At 31.1% G+C, this 23025-nt stretch overlaps 3 protein-coding genes across 3 annotated transcripts; 2 read left to right on the forward strand and 1 right to left on the reverse strand.

Annotated features, from left to right (window-relative positions):
* The first annotated feature begins 2654 nt into the window (after positions 1 to 2654).
* Positions 2655 to 3086, forward strand: LOC107496632 (uncharacterized). Its single transcript, XM_016117938.2, has one exon. The coding sequence runs from the start codon at positions 2655 to 2657 to the stop codon at positions 3084 to 3086; it is 432 nt and encodes a 143-aa protein (XP_015973424.2).
* Positions 3087 to 7117: 4031 nt separating this feature from the next.
* Positions 7118 to 8034, reverse strand: LOC107496688 (cysteine proteinase inhibitor). The gene is made up of 2 exons (XM_016118005.3): positions 7868 to 8034; positions 7118 to 7558 (listed from the first exon to the last, which is right to left on the reverse strand). Exons 1-2 carry the CDS (start codon positions 7967 to 7969, stop codon positions 7325 to 7327), a joined length of 336 nt encoding a protein of 111 aa, XP_015973491.1. The 5' UTR covers positions 7970 to 8034; the 3' UTR covers positions 7118 to 7324.
* Positions 8035 to 21281: 13247 nt separating this feature from the next.
* LOC107496691 (cysteine proteinase inhibitor) lies at positions 21282 to 22127 on the forward strand. Its single transcript, XM_016118007.3, has 2 exons — positions 21282 to 21445; positions 21755 to 22127. Exons 1-2 carry the CDS (start codon positions 21344 to 21346, stop codon positions 21986 to 21988), a joined length of 336 nt encoding a protein of 111 aa, XP_015973493.1. The 5' UTR covers positions 21282 to 21343; the 3' UTR covers positions 21989 to 22127.
* The last annotated feature ends 898 nt before the right edge of the window (positions 22128 to 23025 follow it).

A 23025-nucleotide genomic window follows, 5' to 3' on the forward strand; every position in this document is an offset into this window, starting at 1 on the left:
ACCAAGATATCTGCAGATAAAAAATTAAATAATAAGATTTTTAGTTATTATTTTTATATGAAAAAGTCTAATTTTTTATTAGTAATTAATTTTAACATTCGTTATCTAAAATTTAAAATAATTTAATGTGTATAATTTTACATTTAAAATATTTTAATTGTAAAAAAATATCGAATGACATATTTTGATTTGTCAAATTACTAATATAAAATATAATTATATATAGAGTAAAAATAGTAGAGAGAAATATAAAAATGGAGAGAGGTAGATAAGAGAATTTAGGAAATGAGTTTATTAATTTTGAAAAAAAATTCTCAAGGACCTATTTGTCCTTCGAACTTTATTTGTAAAATGACGTCAATGACTTATTTGTCCTTCAAACTTTTTTCCCCTTCCAACGTGGTACCGTAACGGACACCTGGACACCGTTTCAGCCACGTCAGCCAGTTCCGTTAGGTGTATGAGAGGCAAATAGATGGAAGGACTAAATTGTCCTCCGTTTGTTAAAGTCAGGGACTTTTTTGTATTTAAATTTTGTCAGGAATGTATTTGTCAAAAGTTTGAAAAGTCAAGGACCTATTTGTCTTTTTCCCTAAGTTTTAAATATTTTTTAGACAAAAATATTCTTTAAAGGAGGAAACTAAAGTTGTATTTATTAAAGATGGATTTCGTACAATAAAAGTACTCAAATCCTAAATTTATGTTGACTCTTTAATAAAATTTTAGAATTACCTCATCCTTTATCTTCAATATCTTTTCTCTTTTTTTCCAAATCTCAAACACCTCTATTGCCACTACCTTAACCACCCTTTATTCTCTACTACTCCACTAACCACCACTGTCGCCATCTTTTTACGCTGACGATGATAAAGACGACAACAAGGCAACCAGGCAATCCATCCGTTTCCATACAGCGCTACCACCTTCAACTGCAGCAACCCAAACTCCGCGGCGCCCCAGTACCGCCTCAAGCCCATGCACAGATCACCTATACCTTGGCACAGTGGCAAGTTCAGAGTTTAGAGCCATCGGATTCAATCTCCAGCAGCGCCGTTGCACAGAAATGCCACAATGACTTTCCGGCTAAGACCCTGTCTAATGCCGCCACAAGATGGAGAAGCTCCGGAAGTGAGACTGAACCGAGATCTAGCGCGCAAGGTCCCTTCCTGTGGTGCGATTCAACTCCTCCTAGGTCCACTTCAAGCTCATGGACTCCATGGAGAAAGGTCCTATATTTACAACAGTAAAAATTACAAATTTATTATATAATTAACGAAGTTGAACAAATCTCCTGTAACTAATAATTTATTTGTTTTTATCTATACCCAAATTGAACTAATTGAATGTATTCATTGTTCAAATTATCTCAGAAACCTCCAATCATATTTATGTTAGGATACTTGTCAAGTCAGAGAATGACTCCGATAATCACAACGGCAATGGAGGTGCGTGGCGTTGACCGTGACGAAGATGACGCGGGGTTTGAGGAAGAAGGGGAGAGAAAGGGGGAGAGGGATCCAGTTGGAGAGGTTGTGTCGGTGATCAAGTTTCTTGGAGATGGGTTCATGAAGATGGAAATGCTGTCATGGTACCAGTGGTGGAGTAGCAGAGAAAAAAGAAGGTGGTTAAGGTGGTGGTAATGGATGGATGTGAAAGTTTGAGTGGGAAAGAAGAGATGGTTGGGAGTTGATGTTGAAGATAATGGTGGGGGTAATTCTGGAATTTTATTAAAAAGTCAACATAAATTTAGGATTTTGGTACTTTTGTTGTACGGAATCCATTTTTAATGGATACAACGTTAGTTTCCTTCTTTAATGGATATTTTTAATGGTGCGACCTGAAATCGTATGGGAAGAAACTGTCATCTTATTATGTGATAGGATTTTGCATCATCACAGAGCCATTTTTGGCTGATCTGGTAAGCAGACAACTCCAATGATAAACCTTTCTATTAAATTTTATATCTTTAAAGTGTTGTGGCTTACATGTTTTCATAGTAATTTTTTCATGTACCATATGTTTTTCATAATTATAGCAACTAATGTTTTTGCTTTGTCAACATTTTAAATTTGGTTTTCAGCGATGAAGAATTAAAGGACCTAACTTTGATTGAGATTGAACAAATCTTAAACAGTAATGCCAAAAGCTTGCGGGATTATCTGACAATGCCATTTCCATCAGGGGATACTGACCATCTTAGAACACGAAACAAGATGATCTTTGATGAGTTAAATTATGATCGTGTTGAATTACAAAGGCAACACATTCAATGCCTGTCCAAATTAACTACAGAGCAAAGGAGAGTATATGATAAGATCATGAACGCTGTAGAAAGTCAACATGGACATATGTTTTTTTGTGTATGGCCATGGAGGTATAGGAAAGACTTTCCTTTGAAAAACTTTAGCTTCAGCATTGAGATCAAAGGGACAGATAGTCCTAACTGTTGCTTCTAGCGGTATTGCTTCTTTATTGTTACCTGAAGGTCAGACTGCACATTCTAGATTTGTCATACCATTAACCCCAGATAAATTCTCTACTTGCAATATCAAGCAGGGAAGTCCATTGGCAGAGTTAATTGTGAGAGCAAAGCTAATAATCTGGGATGAAGCTCCTATGATGAGCAAATTTGTTTCGAAGCAATGGATAAGACAATGAAAGATTTGATGAGGTTCAAATATGATGAAAGCATAGAGATGCCGTTCGGAGGGAAAACAATAGTCTTTGGTGGAGATTTTAGGCAAATCTTGCCAGTGATTCCAAAGGGGACAAGACAATACATCGTCAATGCATCTTTAAATTCATCATATCTATGGCAGCATTGTGAAATATTAAAGCTAACTATCAACATGCGGCTGCAATCTATAGCTGCAGATAGTGGCATACAAGATTTGCAGCAATTTGCCAAATGGATTCTTCAAGTCGGCAATGAAATATCAGAAGGAATGAGTGACGAGTGCAATTTAATTAGCATACCTCATGAATTCCTTATCACCTATTATAATGATCCAATTGAAACAATCATTGAAGCAATCTATTCTGATTACATTGGTGACATGTATAACGAACGCCACTGGAAAGGTTGAGCTATTTTGGCTCCTACAATTAATGCGGTAGATGAGGTGAATGATTACATGACCGAACTGAACAACAATGCATGCAAGACTTATGTTAGTTCCAATAAATGTTTGTTCCAAGGGGTAGCAATGAAATTGAAGGCATGCACACACCCAAATTTTTAGCAACAATTAAATGTTCCGGGGTTTCAAATCATGAATTGAAGCTAAAGGTTGGTTGCCATGTCATGCTTATTAGAAATATTGATCGCTCTTCAGGGCTTTGCAATGGTACTAGATTGATAATTACAAGATTTGGAGATAAAGTTATCGAGGCAAGATTATTAAATTCTGACAACTGTGTCGATAAGGTCTTTATTCCTAGAATGACACTCACACCATCAGATGCTAGGCTACTATTTAGATTTCAAAAGAGACAATTCCCTCTCATGCTATCTTATGAAACCATAAACAAAAGTTAAGGACAATTATTAGACCACATCGGATTGCTACTGAAAAAACATGTTTTCACACGTGGCCATATATGTTGCCATTTCAAGGGTCACTAACAAGAAAGGATTGAAAATTCTAATTGCTCATGATGAAAATACCGACAAAACATAAAATATTATTTACCCAGAAGTGTTTAGAAATGTATGACAAAGCTTTTAACATTACTTATTTCTTAATTATTATCTCATGTATATACATGTATTTTCGTTTATAAAAAACTTATTTTTTCTCGGTTTACATTCGACCAACTTTAATAATGCATACATGATTTTTATATCTCAAAATTATTCAATAATTAAATATTATTTTTCAAAAAGATTTATTTTTTGGGTGTCAAATTTTATAGATATCACTTCAAAAGAATAAACTAGGTCACAAATTTATTTTTGCTGATGTGGCATTATATAATTGAATGCATGTGTAAAATTATTTTACACTGATAGTACATCAAAATTAAATTCTAAATTAATACAGACAATATATTCTACTTATATCCAGTACATATACTTTATCTTCTTTATATTTCAATAAAATTACAAATATCTTATTACACTAACTTATCAATTTTTAAATGTTAACAATATTTTTACAAAACTAAGTTTCAGCAATTTTAATTTTTCTCTTCAAAGATCATTATTTTTCAAACTAAGCTTTACTTTTATATAATTATTCTATTTATTTCTCTTCCCGCGCATAGCGCTTAGCGCAGATATCTTGCTAGTTTTTTAGTAACAACCAATAAATTAAATTTAAAAGTGGCACACTGGCACGTGGGATTTACACTAAAAAAAATTTAAGATTTTAATTTAATTTCTGGAATTTAAAAAATTGCCCTAAGTTAATCTTGTACATGTTATTAACTTTACAGAAAACGAATATGAGACTAACATAATGTATTTTTCTAGTATCAAGAATTAAATTAGTATAATGAAGATTTTGAAAATCTTTTTAGGCACAACCAATTTCAAAAATTACTTTAAGAGATTTTTGCATAGGATTTCAATAAAAATACGTCATGATTCTAGCATACGAGTATTCTTGAGAAGGTCAAGGGACTAATTTGGCTCTGTTTTTATGGTATTATTTCTACTGCTAGTGTGAGAATAAAAGAAAGACTAAGAGCAAACTTAGGGAGTAAAATAAGGTTTGCAAGGAGTTTTAATAGAAAAGAACTTGTAAGGAGTTTTCATAGAAGAATTTTATTCTCATTCATTAAAATTATAGTATAGATGATACTATATATATTCCTGTAACAATGTAGTTGAAACATCATCAAAAATAAGAAAGAAAGTTAATTCACATCCTATTTTCTCATATTGGCTTTGTTATAGTTAGTGCATCATTGTGGGTGGTATTCAATTTCATATTACTTTCTATCTATTAGAAGTCAAAATTTCGCTGCATACTCATCAGCTAACTATTATTTTCACATATGTTTGATAATCATAGATCTTTATCCCTAAATGCAACAAAACGTATGAAACCAAGAACATCTCAAATCTTATTATAAAGTTAAATATATTTGGAACAATTTGAAGATGAAAATGAAAAGTGGAAATGTATCTTTGAATTTTTGGAGTTGTTTCCGGGTTAATCTTCAGATAAAAAAAGTAATCTTACTGCCGAACTTTAGTGAATTTAAAGAGATAGAAATAATGATATTTTTAATTAAAATGTCAGTTGGAACAAGGATAAGATTCTCATATTTATTATATATTATGCGGCTGAATATGGTATTGTTAAGCATACTAACCAGGTGACTAATCATACCTCTTTGATTGATTTTTGGTGCCCTCCTTCTATCAATGAAGTTAAGCTAAATTACGTTGCTAGTCTTTTTGAGCAATACGATTTGGCTAGTGATTGATGGGTTATGTTGCAAGTATTTTGATAGGACTCATAAAATGGTGTGAACTTTAGGCAATTTGAATGGGTCTTTGTTTGGCCTGAAAAAGTAGGAATAAGGAGGCTTATGTGAAATAAACATGGTTCTGAAAATCGGACCGGACCGGCCGGTTCAACCAGAAAAACCGGGAATCGGTCAGTTAACCGGTCCGGGTAAGCTCAAAAACCGACCAGCAAAAAACCAGTAAAAAACCGGTCGAACCGGCCAGTTAACCGGTAAACCGGTCAAATCGGCCGGTTTTTAACGGTTTTTTAACGGTTTTTTATTAAATTAATATATTTAAAATTATTTTTAGGTTTTTTAATAATTTTATTTAATATTTAATTAAACCGGTTGAACCCCGGTTGAACCCCGGTCGAACCATTAAACCATTGAACCAGTAACCTCACCGGTTCATTGACCGGTCCGGTTCTCGCAACCTTGGAAATAAATTATTTGGAGGCTTATCTTATTATAAACAAAGAATATGCTGTAATGCGAATGGATAACAATGACATTTTCTGCAAGTAGGGCTGGAAGTGAGTCAAGCCAGCTCATGAGTCAGTTCGAGCTCGACTCGTTAACAGTTCGATAAGCTAAACTCGTGAGCTGGTGAGTCAAGCTTGAGCCTGAAATTGAGCTTATAAATTAAATGAGTCGAGCTTGAGTTTGGATAAGTTCAGCTCATTAGCTCGTGAGCTGGCTCGATTATATATATTATAACAATCTTAATTATTTAATATTTATATTTATTTTTTACATATAATTTTAATATAGGACATAAATAAAAAATTTATAATTTATTGATACATAAACAATATATAAAATTGATCTTTTCAAATATTTTTTAAAAAATATAAGTTGTAATTTACTGATATAGAATTATAGATTATGTATTTATGTTTCTCTTATTTGAGCCAACTCGTGAGCTTGAGCCAGCTCGTGAGCTTTCGGTGAGTCGAGCTTGAGCTTAAGAAATAGGCTTGATTGTTAATGAATCGAGTCGTGAGCCAAGCTCAATTTTCGTGAGCCGAGTTTGAATTTGGTCTAACTCCACTCACTTCCAACCCTATCTGCAAAATCGGTGAGATGTTGCAGCAAAACTACGTAGTCCACGTTCATTTGATTCAGAGAACATCGAACTCAATTGCTAATCTTTTAGCAAAGATAACAATTAAATATAATCTGTCTTATACTGAATTTTTCTTCTTTTATAATGTTGTTGAAGAAATTATTAAGAACTAAGAAGGAAATGTCCTCTCTGACTTAAATGATTTTTATGTTTTTTTTAGTAAAAAAAAAACAATAAAATTTATTATTTTTTATTAGCAATTAATTAATAATGTTTAAAAAAATGAATTAAAAATATATTATGGAATTAAAAAACTAAAAAATCAGACTAATAATTAAAATATTAGCAAAAAATAACAAATTCTATTGGTAGTTTAGTTTTATTTTCTTTACACTATAGTAATTTAGTTAGCTGTTTTAAGGTCATAAAGAAACTCAAATAGAAAAGTTTACGTTGTAAAGCATGCAATAATGCGAGTCAGCAAGTAAATGTCACCCTACTCTCAATTATAACTTCCATCATTCAATAAGTAATTTTTAATTTTTTATACATTCTATTCATAATGAAAAATGCTATTTGTTCACTAAAATTAGTCACTAAAATCAGTCACTAATGTATTTGTGTATAAATACATGTGTGATTTAATTCATTTTCAATGTGTATTTGTATTCCAACATGCTATACTAGTGGCTGACTTTAGTAACTGATTTTGGTGTATAATAGATTACACCCATTTATAGTATTTCAGAGCTAGCTACATTTATTCCATACATATATTAGTGAAAATTAAATACATAGCTAGATAAGTGCTCTAGACACCGAAGCAGCATTATCATTTTCGTTATCATCATCAGTAACAAGCTTGAACTCTTGCAGCTCCTTGAAGTTCAACCATGGCTTCACCAACACTTTGGCTTCATAAACTTGTTTCTTCTCATCACCATCTTTTGCCACCATAGTTATTTCATATATGCTTCCAGCAACTACTTGCTCCTTTGCACTTATCACCCTCACAAGCTCCAAGCTTGAATTCTGCAGCATAAATTAGAAATTATAAACATATTATTCAAATACAAAAATATTAATCACTTATATTTTCTCAGTTCATTTGAACTAAAAATAATACTTCAAATCATACAAGTATTAATTCTTAAATAAGAATCTCCCTTATTATTACACATAGACAATAATCCAATTTTGAATAATAACCCCACTAACATACTAACATAAAGCACAAGACTTTAATTAAGTGACAAAAATAACCCAAATTAAAATGAATTATATATTTTATCTGAAAAAAAATTAGAAATATAGAAGTAGAAGACGAAGAAGAAGAAGAACCGATTTTTTATTATGTTCTTCAAGAGCAAAGCGAGCAAGGTTCTGGATCTCAATGCTGTTCTGGCTTCCTTCAACCACACGATTGCCACCTAGTGTAGCCATTTTCTCTTATCTCTGATTTCTTTTCTTTTTTCTTCACCCTTTATAATTTGTTAGTTGTTACATGAATTGTAATCTTGGTTTGTTAAATATCTATGTCCCTTTTGAGTGGTTAATAACGGCACCCTCCAAGCATATCTAAATACTAATATCTAAATCTCATGTTATTATCCGCACGTGTTTTTATTGGTGCATAGTCTTACAATGATTTGATAGAAAGGATTAATACTTGTAATTTACAATTCCATTCATAAAAGTACTTGAAGTTAAGAGTTAACAATAATTAGAAAATCTCACCTTCATCCTTAGATAACACCAAATTTGTCCCACATCAGGTAATAAAAAAGTTTTATAAATATTTTTAATGTCTAAGAGAGTTTTTTCAGTCCGCCGAGTTGAGTAACGCCAACTTGTGACTCAAGTGAGGGCACCAAGGTGATGGAACATGGTTTAGGCTACGCTTGGTGGGATTAGAAGCTTGCACCAAGCTGGCTTGCCCGCTCCAAGTTGAGAGTTGGGCCATGGCTCCCGAGCGAAGGCTCGAGTGTCCTGGCTCGTAGGCTAGAGGGCACCGCGTCAGGCTGGTTTAACAGAGCAGCGAATACCTCTGGCTCCCAACAGTGGAGGGATCACAAGCTGCTGCACCACTAATCGACAATGCTGGGTGTGCCTAACCATTGAACCATCAACTTTTGTTTTATTCAATTTTTTGTTATACACTGCAATCACACATTACTATATAATTTACACATACTATTCTATATCAATACTGTTACTTGTATTTTTTTATTTGTTGATTACTTTATCAGCATTTACATATGCAATTAATCCTAGGACAAATGCTACAGACAAACCCCCACAATTGAAAATGAAGTCCTGCAAATAAGCTTCTCAAAATTAGTGGAGAGTCAGTATTTGAAATAAACGTTACTGGAGCAATAGGGACAAAATTAAGGCGAAAAGGATTTGCAGAGAGGAAAGTCGAGATGAAGTTGATAACAGAGAGGAAAATATAGAATCAAGTTTGATATGATCATTACCTCATAATGGTCGTCATTATTATGCGTTATAACTCGGCTCCATGACCATTAAGCAATATATGATGTACCTCGTTATCTTCCGTTACTATTCGGAATTATAAGCAATAACTCGGCGACAATAACGTCTTCATCATGACCGATGCTCCAACGACAAAATAAGATCGGTTACGTTAAGCGGTAAAACCAAGAACATAACGGACAAATAACTCGTCATATATAAAAGGGAAGTAGACTATTTCTAAAGCACCAAGTTTTTCCTGAGAAAACTAGAATACGCACTGACTTAAGCTTCGGAGTGCCTTTGCAGGTACACTCCCCTCTCTTTACACTGCTCGTGCTCTCACATTCACGACGAACATAAGGAACTCGGATACCAAGAGACGGACGTTCAACTTTGCAGCAGATAGCTCGGCTAATCTCGAGGAGTTGAGGCCGATCTATTTCCCAGGCAAGATCAAAGTTAATTATTGACTTTTTTTTTTCCTTTTCAATTACCAGAGAGACCTATAAACCAATATAACAGAGAATCAACAAAATGAAATAGAGTGAAGGTGGTGGGAGTGATAGGAACGCCAATGTGAGTGGATGACGATGCAGTGCGATAGAAAATAATTTCAACAAAGAAGGATCAGATTCAGAATGGTGAAATAAAAAATTGAAAGCAATTCTGAATTAAGGAGATTTACCTGTCAAGACAAGGAACAGTGGTGGCACCTGACTGAGTAAAAGAAAACCAGTGGTGGCAGCGGAAGAGGTCACGGGTTTGCAGCGACGGAGGGAGAATCCACGGAGGACTTGCGAGGGAAGTCAGAGTCACCGCCGAGAAGAGGGTTAGGGGTTTATGGTGGGAGTAAAGTCCCATGTCGGACATCTATCTTAGAAAAAAGTCGCACACCGGGCATATTTATTAAAGGAGACAAATTTATATATATTATGGGAACAAAATAACTTGCTGAGCTTGGTAACGCGAGCTTGTGGCCTAAGTAGGAGCATTATTGGTTGGATGTGGGCTTGAATGGGTTTCCGTGTTGGACTTGTCTCTCTAAGCATAGAGTTGGGCCTCGTCGCTGGGGCGAAGGCCCACGTGGCAACGCATGAGACTGTACTCATACAGCAGCGAGCATGCTCGATTCATGACAATAGAGGAGATAACAAAATACTGCGTCCTCAGCCCACGAGGCCATGTGGGCCTTTCTAACCATCGTTGTTTTTTTAAAAAAAAGAAATACTTTACACAACTTTTTAGTTTTTAACAACAATTAAAAAAAAATTCTCCTATATATATCTTTCTTTGCACAACTATTACGTAATCTTTTCTATTCATAATTTTTCTTTAATTCTCCATTCATATATTATTTTTTGTCCAACTATTACGTAATTTTTTTGAAAAAAAAAATTTATCATCATAAATTTCACGCTAAAAATTTATAACTGATCAATTTAATCCTTATAACTTTTAATATTATAATCAAATTTTTTTAACAATTAAAAAAATTATCAATTCATATATTTTTTTGTACATACTTTGCACAAATTTTTTAACAATTAAAAAAAATTCTTCTTTCATATATTTTTCTTTACATAACTAGTACATAATCTTTTCTATTCATAATATTTTTTAATTCTCCGTTCATATATTTTTTTGCACAACTATTACATAATTTTTTTATTCCTAATTTTTTTTGGAAAACAAATTTAGCATTAAATAAAAACTAAATTTCACATTAAAAATTTATAGATGATCAATTTAATCCTTATAACTTTTAATATTATAATCGAATTTTTTTAACAATTATAAAGATTATCCGTTCATATATTTTTCTTTGTACAACTATTACATAATCAATTTCTATTACAAGTTGAGAGTTGAGTCTTGGAACTTGATTCTATTTTAAAAAATATTATGTATGAAATAATTAAATTTGTTAATATTTATTGATTAATTACAATAAAATTTGTCAATAATTATAATATTCTATATCATATCCTTTTAATAATTATCCTTTTTTTTCTATATCTCTATAAATATTATATATTTTTAAATAATTTTTTAATTTTTCTTTATAATGTTTTGAATATATTGTATATTTTTTATTTCTGTTTATTAAATTTATCTAAATATTTAGAGAACTAATTGTTAATTTTTTAATAATATATTATTATTTTCTACTACTTAAATTAATATATTCTACTACCCAAGTTATTAATATTATTATTATTAATAATTTGATAACATTTAATAAATACATATAAATCTGCTTTAAAATATTTTAGTTCATTTTTTCTTATAAACATTGAGTTATTTGTTTATTGCATGCTACACCTTTTCTTTATTAAATATAAATACTTTGTGAATTTCTTTATTTTATAGATTGTTTGGTATTAGTATAAATAACAAAAAATATAAGAAGTTATTTAATATAAAGTAAACATATTATGAATAACTTATTTTAAAAACATATTTGCTTTAGGAAATGAGGCGGCGCCAGCTAAGCGCGCTTCATGATTTTTTAAGAGTAACTCATTGTTGCGCTCAGCAATAAGAAGACAAGAAATTAGTTCAAAATATTTTTAAATTTTTTTTCTCGATACTGCTGCTGCAGGAGCACATTCGAGACATGGAAGGTCGAGAAAGTTTTCTCTAACATATCGGGCTTGAGGAAGTATGACATGATTGTACATTTTTTCAAGGTCTTTCCACAGATCTGCATGATCTTTTAATGTGAAATATTCATTTTTCAATCTTACGTCAAGATGACGACGAAGGAAAATCATGACTTTGGCTTTATCCTTCTTGGAGTATTATTTTCAGCCTTAATGGTATTTCCAATATCCATTGAATTAAGATGGATTTTAGCATCTAGTATCCATGATAAATAATTATTCCTAGATATATCAAGAACATTAAATTCAAGATGAGAGAGTTTTGACATAATGAAAATTTGTTACTTGAGTCTTCCTAAAATTTGATCAGAGTCTCGTGCTGATAACGTGTTGTGAAATAAATAAATAAAGAAGATAAAATAAAAAAGTGTAAACAGAAGATTCTAGTATTAATATTTACTAATATAATTATCTCACTATAATAATAGAAGTAACTTATCTATTCACTAGTATTATATATATTGCAACTTAAGAACTTAAAAAGAGAGAAATAGAGAATTGTATTTAAAAGGAGGAAGAGTATTTTATTGTTTCTGTGTGTAATCAACTGGAGGTTTAACCTCCGATTTATACATGTACAAGAGTCCTCTTTTTCCTCTTTCATTAGATGTAATTTTTTTGGTAATATGGCACTTCACTATAGGAAAGTTAAGCTATCTAAGTCATACGTGGTCAATGATCATCCATATTGTAACATTCTAAAGTTTTTATTAAAAAAATTTAGTTAAAAAAAAGTGATGGTTTATGAGCACGATATACCAAGCCATATAGGTCAAGGGTGCAGCAACCTGTTAACCCTTTGTCCTCTAGCCTACACCCAAGTTTCGAGGCCCAACTCTCAACTTGGAGAGGACAGGACAACATATTGCAAATCCATTTAGCCCAACCAAAAATATCCAAGCCCATGTTCCATTACAATAATGCCCTCACTCAGGTCACAAGCTTGTGTTATCAAGTTCGGAAAATGTTACGCTTTCTCATAAGTTTTATAAACCCGTGCACTCTAATATATATGACCGAGGTGAGACTTGTCAAGAGAAGAACTTAGAACAATGTTATAAATATTTGAATAAAAAATTTGATCTCTAAAATATATTTTTTAAAATATATATATCTAATTCTTTTCGTCTCATTTTTAAATCTTTTAGAGGCTTATTTGTTGTTAATATTTTTTGTAATTTTTTTGTCAACAATAATATAAATTTTTTAGTACCATTTTAGTAGTTTATTTTAGATAATTATAAAACTCGACCTAATTATTGAAATTAAAAGTTATAAGGAAGCTTATTTGTTGTTAACATTTTATGTGAATTTTTTTGTCAATGATATAAACTTTGGGGTACCATTTTACTAGTTTATTTTAGATAATTATAAAATTTGACTTAATTAATAAATTTTAAAAGTTATAAGGATTAAATTGATTAGCTTTAAATTTTATTAGTGTAGAATTTAATTTTTTATTTGATTTTAATATTTTGTTTTCTAAAAAAAATATGAATAAAAAATATTATTTAATGATTGTGCAAAAGAAAATATATGAACGGAGGAGTTTTTTTTTAATTGTTGTTAAAAAAATTCAATTGTGAAAAAAAATATGAAAGGCCCACTAGGTCGTGCAGGCTGATGTAGTGGCCTATTATGACAATAAAGAGGAATAACAGGTCACTGTTCCAGCCCACACGATCTAATGGGCCTTTTATATTTTTTTATAGTTGAATTTTTTTTAATAACAACTAAAAAAAATCTTCCGTTCATATATTTTCTTTTGTACAACCATTAAATAATCTTTTCTATTCATATTTTTTTGAAAAACAAAATTTAAAGTCAAATAAAAATTAAATTCTACACTGATCAAATTTATAGCTAATCAATTTAATTCTTATAACTTTTAAAATTCATTAATTAAGTCGAATTTTATAATTATCTAGAATAAACTAGTAAAATGGTACCCTAAAATTTATACCGTTGACAAAAAATCTATAAAAAAATATTAACAACAAATAAGCCTCCTTATAACTTTTAAATTTCATTAATTAGGTCGAGTTTTATAATTATCTAAAATAAACTACTAAAATGGTACTCGAAAATTTATATTGTTGATAAAAGAATTCACAAAAAATATTAACAACAAATAAGCCTTTAAAAGATTTAAAAATGAGATGAAAAGAATTAGATACATATTTTTTAAAAATAAATTTTAGAGATCAAATTTTTTATTCAAATATTTATAACATTGTTCTAAGTTTTTCGTTTGACAAGTCTCACCTCAGTCATATATATTAGAGCATACGGATTTATAAAACTTATGAGAAGGTGTAATATTTTTCAAACTTGATAACGCGAGCTTGTGACCTGAGTGGGGCATTATTATAATGGAACATGGGCTTGGATATTCTTGGTTGGGTTGAATGGTTTTATGTTGTTCTATCCTCTCCAAGTTAAGAGTTGGGCTTCGAGACTTGGGTGTAGGCTAGAGGGCAAAGGGTTAACATGTTGCTCCACCCTCGACTCACATGACCTGGTATGTCTTGCTCATAAACTATTATTTTTTTTAATTAATTTAAAAAAAAACTTTAGATGTATATTATAGTTGAATTTTTTTAACAATTAAACAATCTTTTTCATTTATATATTCTCTTTTGCACAACTATTAAACGATGGAATACTTTTTTTAACAACTGTTCAATAATTTTTTTCATCTGTAATTTTTTTAAAAAAAGACTTTAGAATCAAATTAAACAAAAATTAAATTAAATTTAATCAATCTAATCCTTAAAATTTTTAAAATTGATTAATTAGGTCGAATTTTATAATTATCTACTTTGACATTATTAATGAAATGACAATAACAACGTCGTGCCAATATGGTCCAATAGCTTTTGAATTTTCTTCACCATCATATATCGATAATCTTTATTTTAATTGTTACTCAATAATTAATTTAATCATGAGTTTGATAATATGGTAAATTAACTTAGTCTCTTATGTAGATTATCTCTTTGACGAAATTAGTAAAATCCTAAAATATTAAATAGCCTAAAGTGTCACATACTGTAAAATAAAACTGAATTAATCAGCAAATAAAAATTTAAGAACCAAATTGATTTGATCTCAAATCATACATTTACTTTTATCCTATAAATGATATGGAAAACAATTTTTGGATTAAAACATGTGTTTACATGTTTATAAACCCTTTAAATATGTTTATGAAACTCCATTTTGTAGTTTACACTATATCTAAAACCAAGCATACATCCATTTTGCATCTCTAATCTGTGTGTGAATTGGGATCAAATTTTGTGGTTTGATGTAGATAGAGATTATTCAATTGTTTCTTTTTCAAGAAAAAAAAATCATGAGATAACATTCAAATAGATAAAATTGCTTTATCTATTATACTCTAGCTAGAGTATCACGTATATTACTTATTTTATACCTTATCTTTATTTTATGAGGATCTGCCAACTTTTTCTAGGATGATGATTATGTCTAAATCTGCACAATGACGGGTCTCACTTGCCTTTCACCGTTTATGTTTATCCATGAATCATTCCAAAGAGAATATGCCAAACTATATTGGATTTCCATTGTGAAATCTTCATAGCAAGATAAAATTCTATTAACAGACAACCACATGTAAATTTTTATTTTATAATATACTATTATTATCAAAAAGTTGTTTTGTGGTTCATAGTCCTAAAACCAAGTGAGAATAAGTAGTTTAACTATCTTGCAAGAGCTTGGAGAATTAAATGGACAATCATAAAAGAAATCACTCATCTTTTTTAAAACATAGCTAGTGAATATTATAAAGAAAGTTGAATAATGTTGAGTCCTATGTTTCTGAAGAAATTTGTAGAGTTTGAAAAAGGATTTTGATTAATCAAAAAAAAAAAAGAATCAACTTTAACTGATATATTCTTAGGCACGATTATACATAACATAAAAATCATACTCGAAAATAAATAACGTCGCACCAATTTCTGTCGGTGAGGGAGCATCTAGTTTAGGTACTAATCAGTACCCCCTCCTCCCACTTCTCTAGTCTGGACTTGGATGCCATGGCACTTCAGGAAGATCCCTCCGTACTTGTTGACTTCAGGACAAGAGATTCGCAAAATGTAGGAGGTGTATCTGAATTTCAGATCGGCCAACAGTTTTAGGATAAGGAAGAAGTCGTGCTTAGCGTGAAGACCTATAGCATTCGCTGCGGAGTTGAGTACAAGGTATTGGAGTCGGATCACCGCAAGTACTACGGCAAGTGCAAGAAGTTCGGGAGTGGGTGCGTATGGCTAATCCGAGTCAACCTCCGCCAGCGCAAGGAAATTTGCGAGGTAAAACAGTACAATGGTCCTCACACTTGTCTAGCCACGTCGATCTCTAGTGACCATGGAAATCTTGATTATCATGTCATATCGGCCTTCATTAGGCCCCTGATCAGAGCTGATGCTGTCACATCGATCAAGGTACTGCAGAATATCACGGAGGCACACTTCGAGTTCAGACCGACGTATAGGAGGGTTTGGATGGCCAAACAGAAAGCTGTGACACAAATTTACAGAGACTGGAATGATTCGTAAATTTTTAATTTTTTTTGCTAATTAATTCAGTTCCATTTTACAGTATGTGACACTTCAGGCTATTTAGTATTTTAGTATTTTACAAATTTCGTCAAATAGATAATCTACATAAGAGACTAAGTTAATTTACCATAAAACTCATGACTAAATTAATTATTGAGTATTAATTAAAATAAAGTTTATCGATATATGTTGGTGAAGAAAATACAAAAGCTATTGGACCATATTAGCACGATGTTGTTATTGTCATTTTATCAACAATGTAAAAGTAAATAATTATAAAACTCGACCTAATTAATCAATTTTAAAAATTTTAAGGATTAAATTGATTAGCTAGATAATTTATTAGTGTTAAATTTAATTTTTGTTTGATTCTAAAGTATTTTTCAAGGATGAAAAAAATTATTGAGCTGTTGGTAAAAAAAGTATTCCATCGTTTAATAGTTGTGCAAAAAATATATATGAACAAAAAGAATTGTTTAATTGTTAAAAAAATTTAACTGTAATCTACCTCTAAAGTTTTTATTAAAAAAAATTAGTTAAAAAAAGTGATGTTTTATGAGCGAGACATACCAGGCCATGTAGGTCGAGGATGCAACAGTCTATTAACCCTAAAAAATTATAAAATAAACTACTAAAATGGTACTCGAAAATTTATATTATTGTTGTCAAAAAAATTACAAAAACTATTAACAACAAATAAGTCTCTAAAAGATTTAAAAATGAGACGAAAAGAATCAGATATATATATATATATTTTAAAAAATATATTTTAGAGATCAAATTTTTTATTCAAATATTTATAACATTGTTCTAAATTCTTCGCTTGACAAGTCTCACATCGGTCATATATATTAGAGTACACGGATTTATAAAACTTATGAGAAGGTGTAACATTTTTCGAACTTGATAACGCGAGCTTGTGACTTGAGTGGGGGCATTATTGTAATGGAACATCGGATTGGATATTCTTGGTTGGGTTAAATGGATTTGCAATATGCTGTCCTGTCCTCTCCAAGTTGAGAGTTGGGCCTCGGGACTTGGGCGTAGGCTAGAGGGCAAAGGGTTAACAGGTTGCTGCACTCTTAGCCCACATGGCCTGGTATGTCTTACTCATAAACTATCACTTTTTTTTAACTAAATTTTTGTAATAAAAACTTTAGAATGTTACAATATGGATGACCATTGACCACGTATGACTTGGATGGCTTAACTTTTCTATAGTGAAGTGCCATATTACCAAAAAAATTACATCTAATAAGAGAGGAAAAAGAGAAATTTTGTACATGCAGAGGTTAAGCCTCCAATTGATTACACACAGCAACAATAAAATACTCTTCCTCCTTTTGTATACAATTCTCTATTTGTCTCTTTTAAGATTTTAAGTTGCAATATATATAATACTAGTGAATAGATAAGTTACTTCTATTATTATAGTGAGATAATTATATTAGTAAATATTAATACTAGAATCTTCTGTTTACACTTTTTTATTTTATCTTCTTTATTTATTTATTTCACAACACGTTATCAGCACGAGACTCTGATCAAATTTTAGGAAGACTCAAGTAACAAATTTTCATTATGTCGAAACTCTCTCATCTTGAATTTAATGCTCTTGATATATCTAGGAATAATTATTTATCATGGATACTAGATGCTAAAATCCATCTTAATTCAATGGATATTGGAAATACCATTAAGGCTGAAAATAATACATCCAAGAAGGATAAAGCCAAAGTCATGATTTTCCTTCGTCATCATCTTGACGTAAGATTGAAAAATGAATATTTCACATTAAAAGATCATACAAATCTGTGGAAAGACCTTGAAAAAATGTACAATCATGTCATATTTCCTCAAGCCCGATATGTTAGAGAAAACTTTCTCGACCTTCCATGTCTCGAATGTGTTCCTGCAGCAGCAGTATCGAGAAAAAAAATTTAAAAATATTTTGAACTAATTTCTTGCCTTCTTATTGCTGAGCGCAACAATGAGTTACTCTTAAAAAATCATGAAGCGCGCTTAGCTGGCGCCGCCTCATTTCCTAAAGCAAATATGTTTTTAAAATAAGTTATTCATAATATGTTTACTTTATATTAAATAACTTCTTATATTTTTTGTTATTTATACTAATACCAAACAATCTATAAAATAAAGAAATTCACAAAGTATTTATATTTAATAAAGAAAAGGTGTAGCATGCAATAAACAAATAACTCAATGTTTATAAGAAAAAATGAACTAAAATATTTTAAAGCAGATTTATATGTATTTATTAAAGGTTATCAAATTATTAATAATAATAATAATATTAATAACTTGGGTAGTAGAATATATTAATTTAAGTAGTAGAAAATAATAATATATTATTAAAAAATTAACAATTAGTTCTCTAAATATTTAGATAAATTTAATAAACAGAAATAAAAAATATACAATATATTCAAAACATTATAAAGAAAAATTAAAAAATTATTTAAAAATATATAATATTTATAGAGATATAGAAAAAAAAGGATAATTATTAAAAGGATATGATATAGAATATTATAATTATTGACAAATTTTATTGTAATTAATCAATAAATATTAACAAATTTAATTATTTCATACATAATATTTTTTAAAATAGAATCAAGTTCCAAGACTCAACTCTCAACTTGTAATAGAAATTGTAAAAAAATTATGTAATAGTTGTGCAAAAAAATAAAAAAATTATGTAATAGTTGTGCAAAAAAATATATGAACGGAGAATTAAAAAATATTATGAATAGAAAAGATTATGTACTAGTTATGTAAAGAAAAATATATGAAAGAAGAATTTTTTTTTAATTGTTAAAAAATTTGTGCAAAGTATGTACAAAAAAAATATATGAATTGATAATTTTTTTAATTGTTAAAAAAATTTGATTATAATATTAAAAGTTATAAGGATTAAATTGATCGGTTATAAATTTTTAGCGTGAAATTTATGATGATAAATTTTTTTTCAAAAAAATTACATAATAGTTGGACAAAAAATAATATATGAATGGAGAATTAAAGAAAAATTATGAATAGAAAAGATTACGTAATAGTTGTGCAAAGAAAGATATATATAGGAGAAATTTTTTTTAATTGTTGTTAAAAACTAAAAAGTTGTGTAAAGTATTTCTTTTTTTTAAAAAAACAACGATGGTTAGAAAGGCCCACATGGCCTCGTGGGCTGAGGACGCAGTATTTTGTTATCTCCTCTATTGTCATGAATCGAGCATGCTCGCTGCTGTATGAGTACAGTCTCATGCGTTGCCACGTGGGCCTTCGCTCCAGCGACGAGGCCCAACTCTATGCTTAGAGAGACAAGTCCAACACGGAAACCCATTCAAGCCCACATCCAACCAATAATGCTCCTACTTAGGCCACAAGCTCGCGTTACCAAGCTCAGCAAGTTGTTTTGTTCCCATAATATATATAAATTTGTCTCCTTTAATAAATATGCCCGGTGTGCGACTTTTTTCTAAGATAAATGCTAGTACGTCAGCCATGGATGCAGATGGAAGCGATGGGACCAAAAGAAAAAATATGATTTCCTCGGTCCCACGGTGGGCGCCAATTGATCTTGCCTGGGAAATAGATCGGCCTCAACTCCTCGAGATTAGCCGAGCTATCTGCTGCAAAGTTGAACGTCCGTCTCTTGGTATCCGAGTTCCTTATGTTCGTCGTGAATGTGAGAGCACGAGCAGTGTAAAGAGAGGGGAGTGTACCTGCAAAGGCACTCCGAAGCTTAAGTCAGTGCGTATTCTAGTTTTCTCAGGAAAAACTTGGTGCTTTAGAAATAGTCTACTTCCCTTTTATATATGACGAGTTATTTGTCCGTTATGTTCTTGGTTTTACCGCTTAACGTAACCGATCTTATTTTGTCGTTGGAGCATCGGTCATGATGAAGACGTTATTGTCGCCGAGTTATTGCTTATAATTCCGAATAGTAACGGAAGATAACGAGGTACATCATATATTGCTTAATGGTCATGGAGCCGAGTTATAACGCATAATAATGACGACCATTATGAGGTAATGATCATATCAAACTTGATTCTATATTTTCCTCTCTGTTATCAACTTCATCTCGACTTTCCTCTCTGCAAATCCTTTTCGCCTTAATTTTGTCCCTATTGCTCCAGTAACGTTTATTTCAAATACTGACTCTCCACTAATTTTGAGAAGCTTATTTGCAGGACTTCATTTTCAATTGTGGGGGTTTGTCTGTAGCATTTGTCCTAGGATTAATTGCATATGTAAATGCTGATAAAGTAATCAACAAATAAAAAAATACAAGTAACAGTATTGATATAGAATAGTATGTGTAAATTATATAGTAATGTGTGATTGCAGTGTATAACAAAAAATTGAATAAAACAAAAGTTGATGGTTCAATGGTTAGGCACACCCAGCATTGTCGATTAGTGGTGCAGCAGCTTGTGATCCCTCCACTGTTGGGAGCCAGAGGTATTCGCTGCTCTGTTAAACCAGCCTGACGCGGTGCCCTCTAGCCTACGAGCCAGGACACTCGAGCCTTCGCTCGGGAGCCATGGCCCAACTCTCAACTTGGAGCGGGCAAGCCAGCTTGGTGCAAGCTTCTAATCCCACCAAGCGTAGCCTAAACCATGTTCCATCACCTTGGTGCCCTCACTTGAGTCACAAGTTGGCGTTACTCAACTCGGCGGACTGAAAAAACTCTCTTAGACATTAAAAATATTTATAAAACTTTTTTATTACCTGATGTGGGACAAATTTGGTGTTATCTAAGGATGAAGGTGAGATTTTCTAATTATTGTTAACTCTTAACTTCAAGTACTTTTATGAATGGAATTGTAAATTACAAGTATTAATCCTTTCTATCAAATCATTGTAAGACTATGCACCAATAAAAACACGTGCGGATAATAACATGAGATTTAGATATTAGTATTTAGATATGCTTGGAGGGTGCCGTTATTAACCACTCAAAAGGGACATAGATATTTAACAAACCAAGATTACAATTCATGTAACAACTAACAAATTATAAAGGGTGAAGAAAAAAGAAAAGAAATCAGAGATAAGAGAAAATGGCTACACTAGGTGGCAATCGTGTGGTTGAAGGAAGCCAGAACAGCATTGAGATCCAGAACCTTGCTCGCTTTGCTCTTGAAGAACATAATAAAAAATCGGTTCTTCTTCTTCTTCGTCTTCTACTTCTATATTTCTAATTTTTTTTCAGATAAAATATATAATTCATTTTAATTTGGGTTATTTTTGTCACTTAATTAAAGTCTTGTGCTTTATGTTAGTATGTTAGTGGGGTTATTATTCAAAATTGGATTATTGTCTATGTGTAATAATAAGGGAGATTCTTATTTAAGAATTAATACTTGTATGATTTGAAGTATTATTTTTAGTTCAAATGAACTGAGAAAATATAAGTGATTAATATTTTTGTATTTGAATAATATGTTTATAATTTCTAATTTATGCTGCAGAATTCAAGCTTGGAGCTTGTGAGGGTGATAAGTGCAAAGGAGCAAGTAGTTGCTGGAAGCATATATGAAATAACTATGGTGGCAAAAGATGGTGATGAGAAGAAACAAGTTTATGAAGCCAAAGTGTTGGTGAAGCCATGGTTGAACTTCAAGGAGCTGCAAGAGTTCAAGCTTGTTACTGATGATGATAACGAAAATGATAATGCTGCTTCGGTGTCTAGAGCACTTATCTAGCTATGTATTTAATTTTCACTAATATATGTATGGAATAAATGTAGCTAGCTCTGAAATACTATAAATGGGTGTAATCTATTATACACCAAAATCAGTTACTAAAGTCAGCCACTAGTATAGCATGTTGGAATACAAATACACATTGAAAATGAATTAAATCACACATGTATTTATACACAAATACATTAGTGACTGATTTTAGTGACTAATTTTAGTGAACAAATAGCATTTTTCATTATGAATAGAATGTATAAAAAATTAAAAATTACTTATTGAATGATGGAAGTTATAATTGAGAGTAGGGTGACATTTACTTGCTGACTCGCATTATTGCATGCTTTACAACGTAAACTTTTCTATTTGAGTTTCTTTATGACCTTAAAACAGCTAACTAAATTACTATAGTGTAAAGAAAATAAAACTAAACTACCAATAGAATTTGTTATTTTTTGCTAATATTTTAATTATTAGTCTGATTTTTTAGTTTTTTAATTCCATAATATATTTTTAATTCATTTTTTTAAACATTATTAATTAATTGCTAATAAAAAATAATAAATTTTACTAATTTTTTTTACTAAAACAACATAAAAAATCATTTAAGTTGGAGAGGACATCTCCTTCTTAGTTCTTAATAATCTCTTCAACAACATTATAAAAAAAGAGAAATTCAGTATAAGACAGATTATATTTAATTGTTATCTTTGCTAAAAGATTAGCAATTGAGTTCGATATTCTTTGAATCAAGTGAACGTGGACTACGTAATTTTACTGCAACATCTCACCGATCTTGCAGAGAATGTCATTGTTATCTGTTCATACCCTGGGTCGAGATTACCAACCCGGGATGTTTGACAGACAAAGCGACCGACCTCTTCAGGTCAGGACAACCCGACCTCTTCCCAAAGATCTCGGTCAAGTCCCCACGAAAGCCCAAGGAAGGGCCCAAATAGAGGAACACGTTCCAAATCCTAAGGCGGCCCAAAGCCTACATAGAGAAGGGCGGTTCCCTTAAAGATAAGATGACCTCACTTAAA

Source organism: Arachis duranensis, chromosome 7, assembly GCF_000817695.3.
Source record: "Arachis duranensis cultivar V14167 chromosome 7, aradu.V14167.gnm2.J7QH, whole genome shotgun sequence".
Taxonomy (NCBI): domain Eukaryota; kingdom Viridiplantae; phylum Streptophyta; class Magnoliopsida; order Fabales; family Fabaceae; genus Arachis; species Arachis duranensis.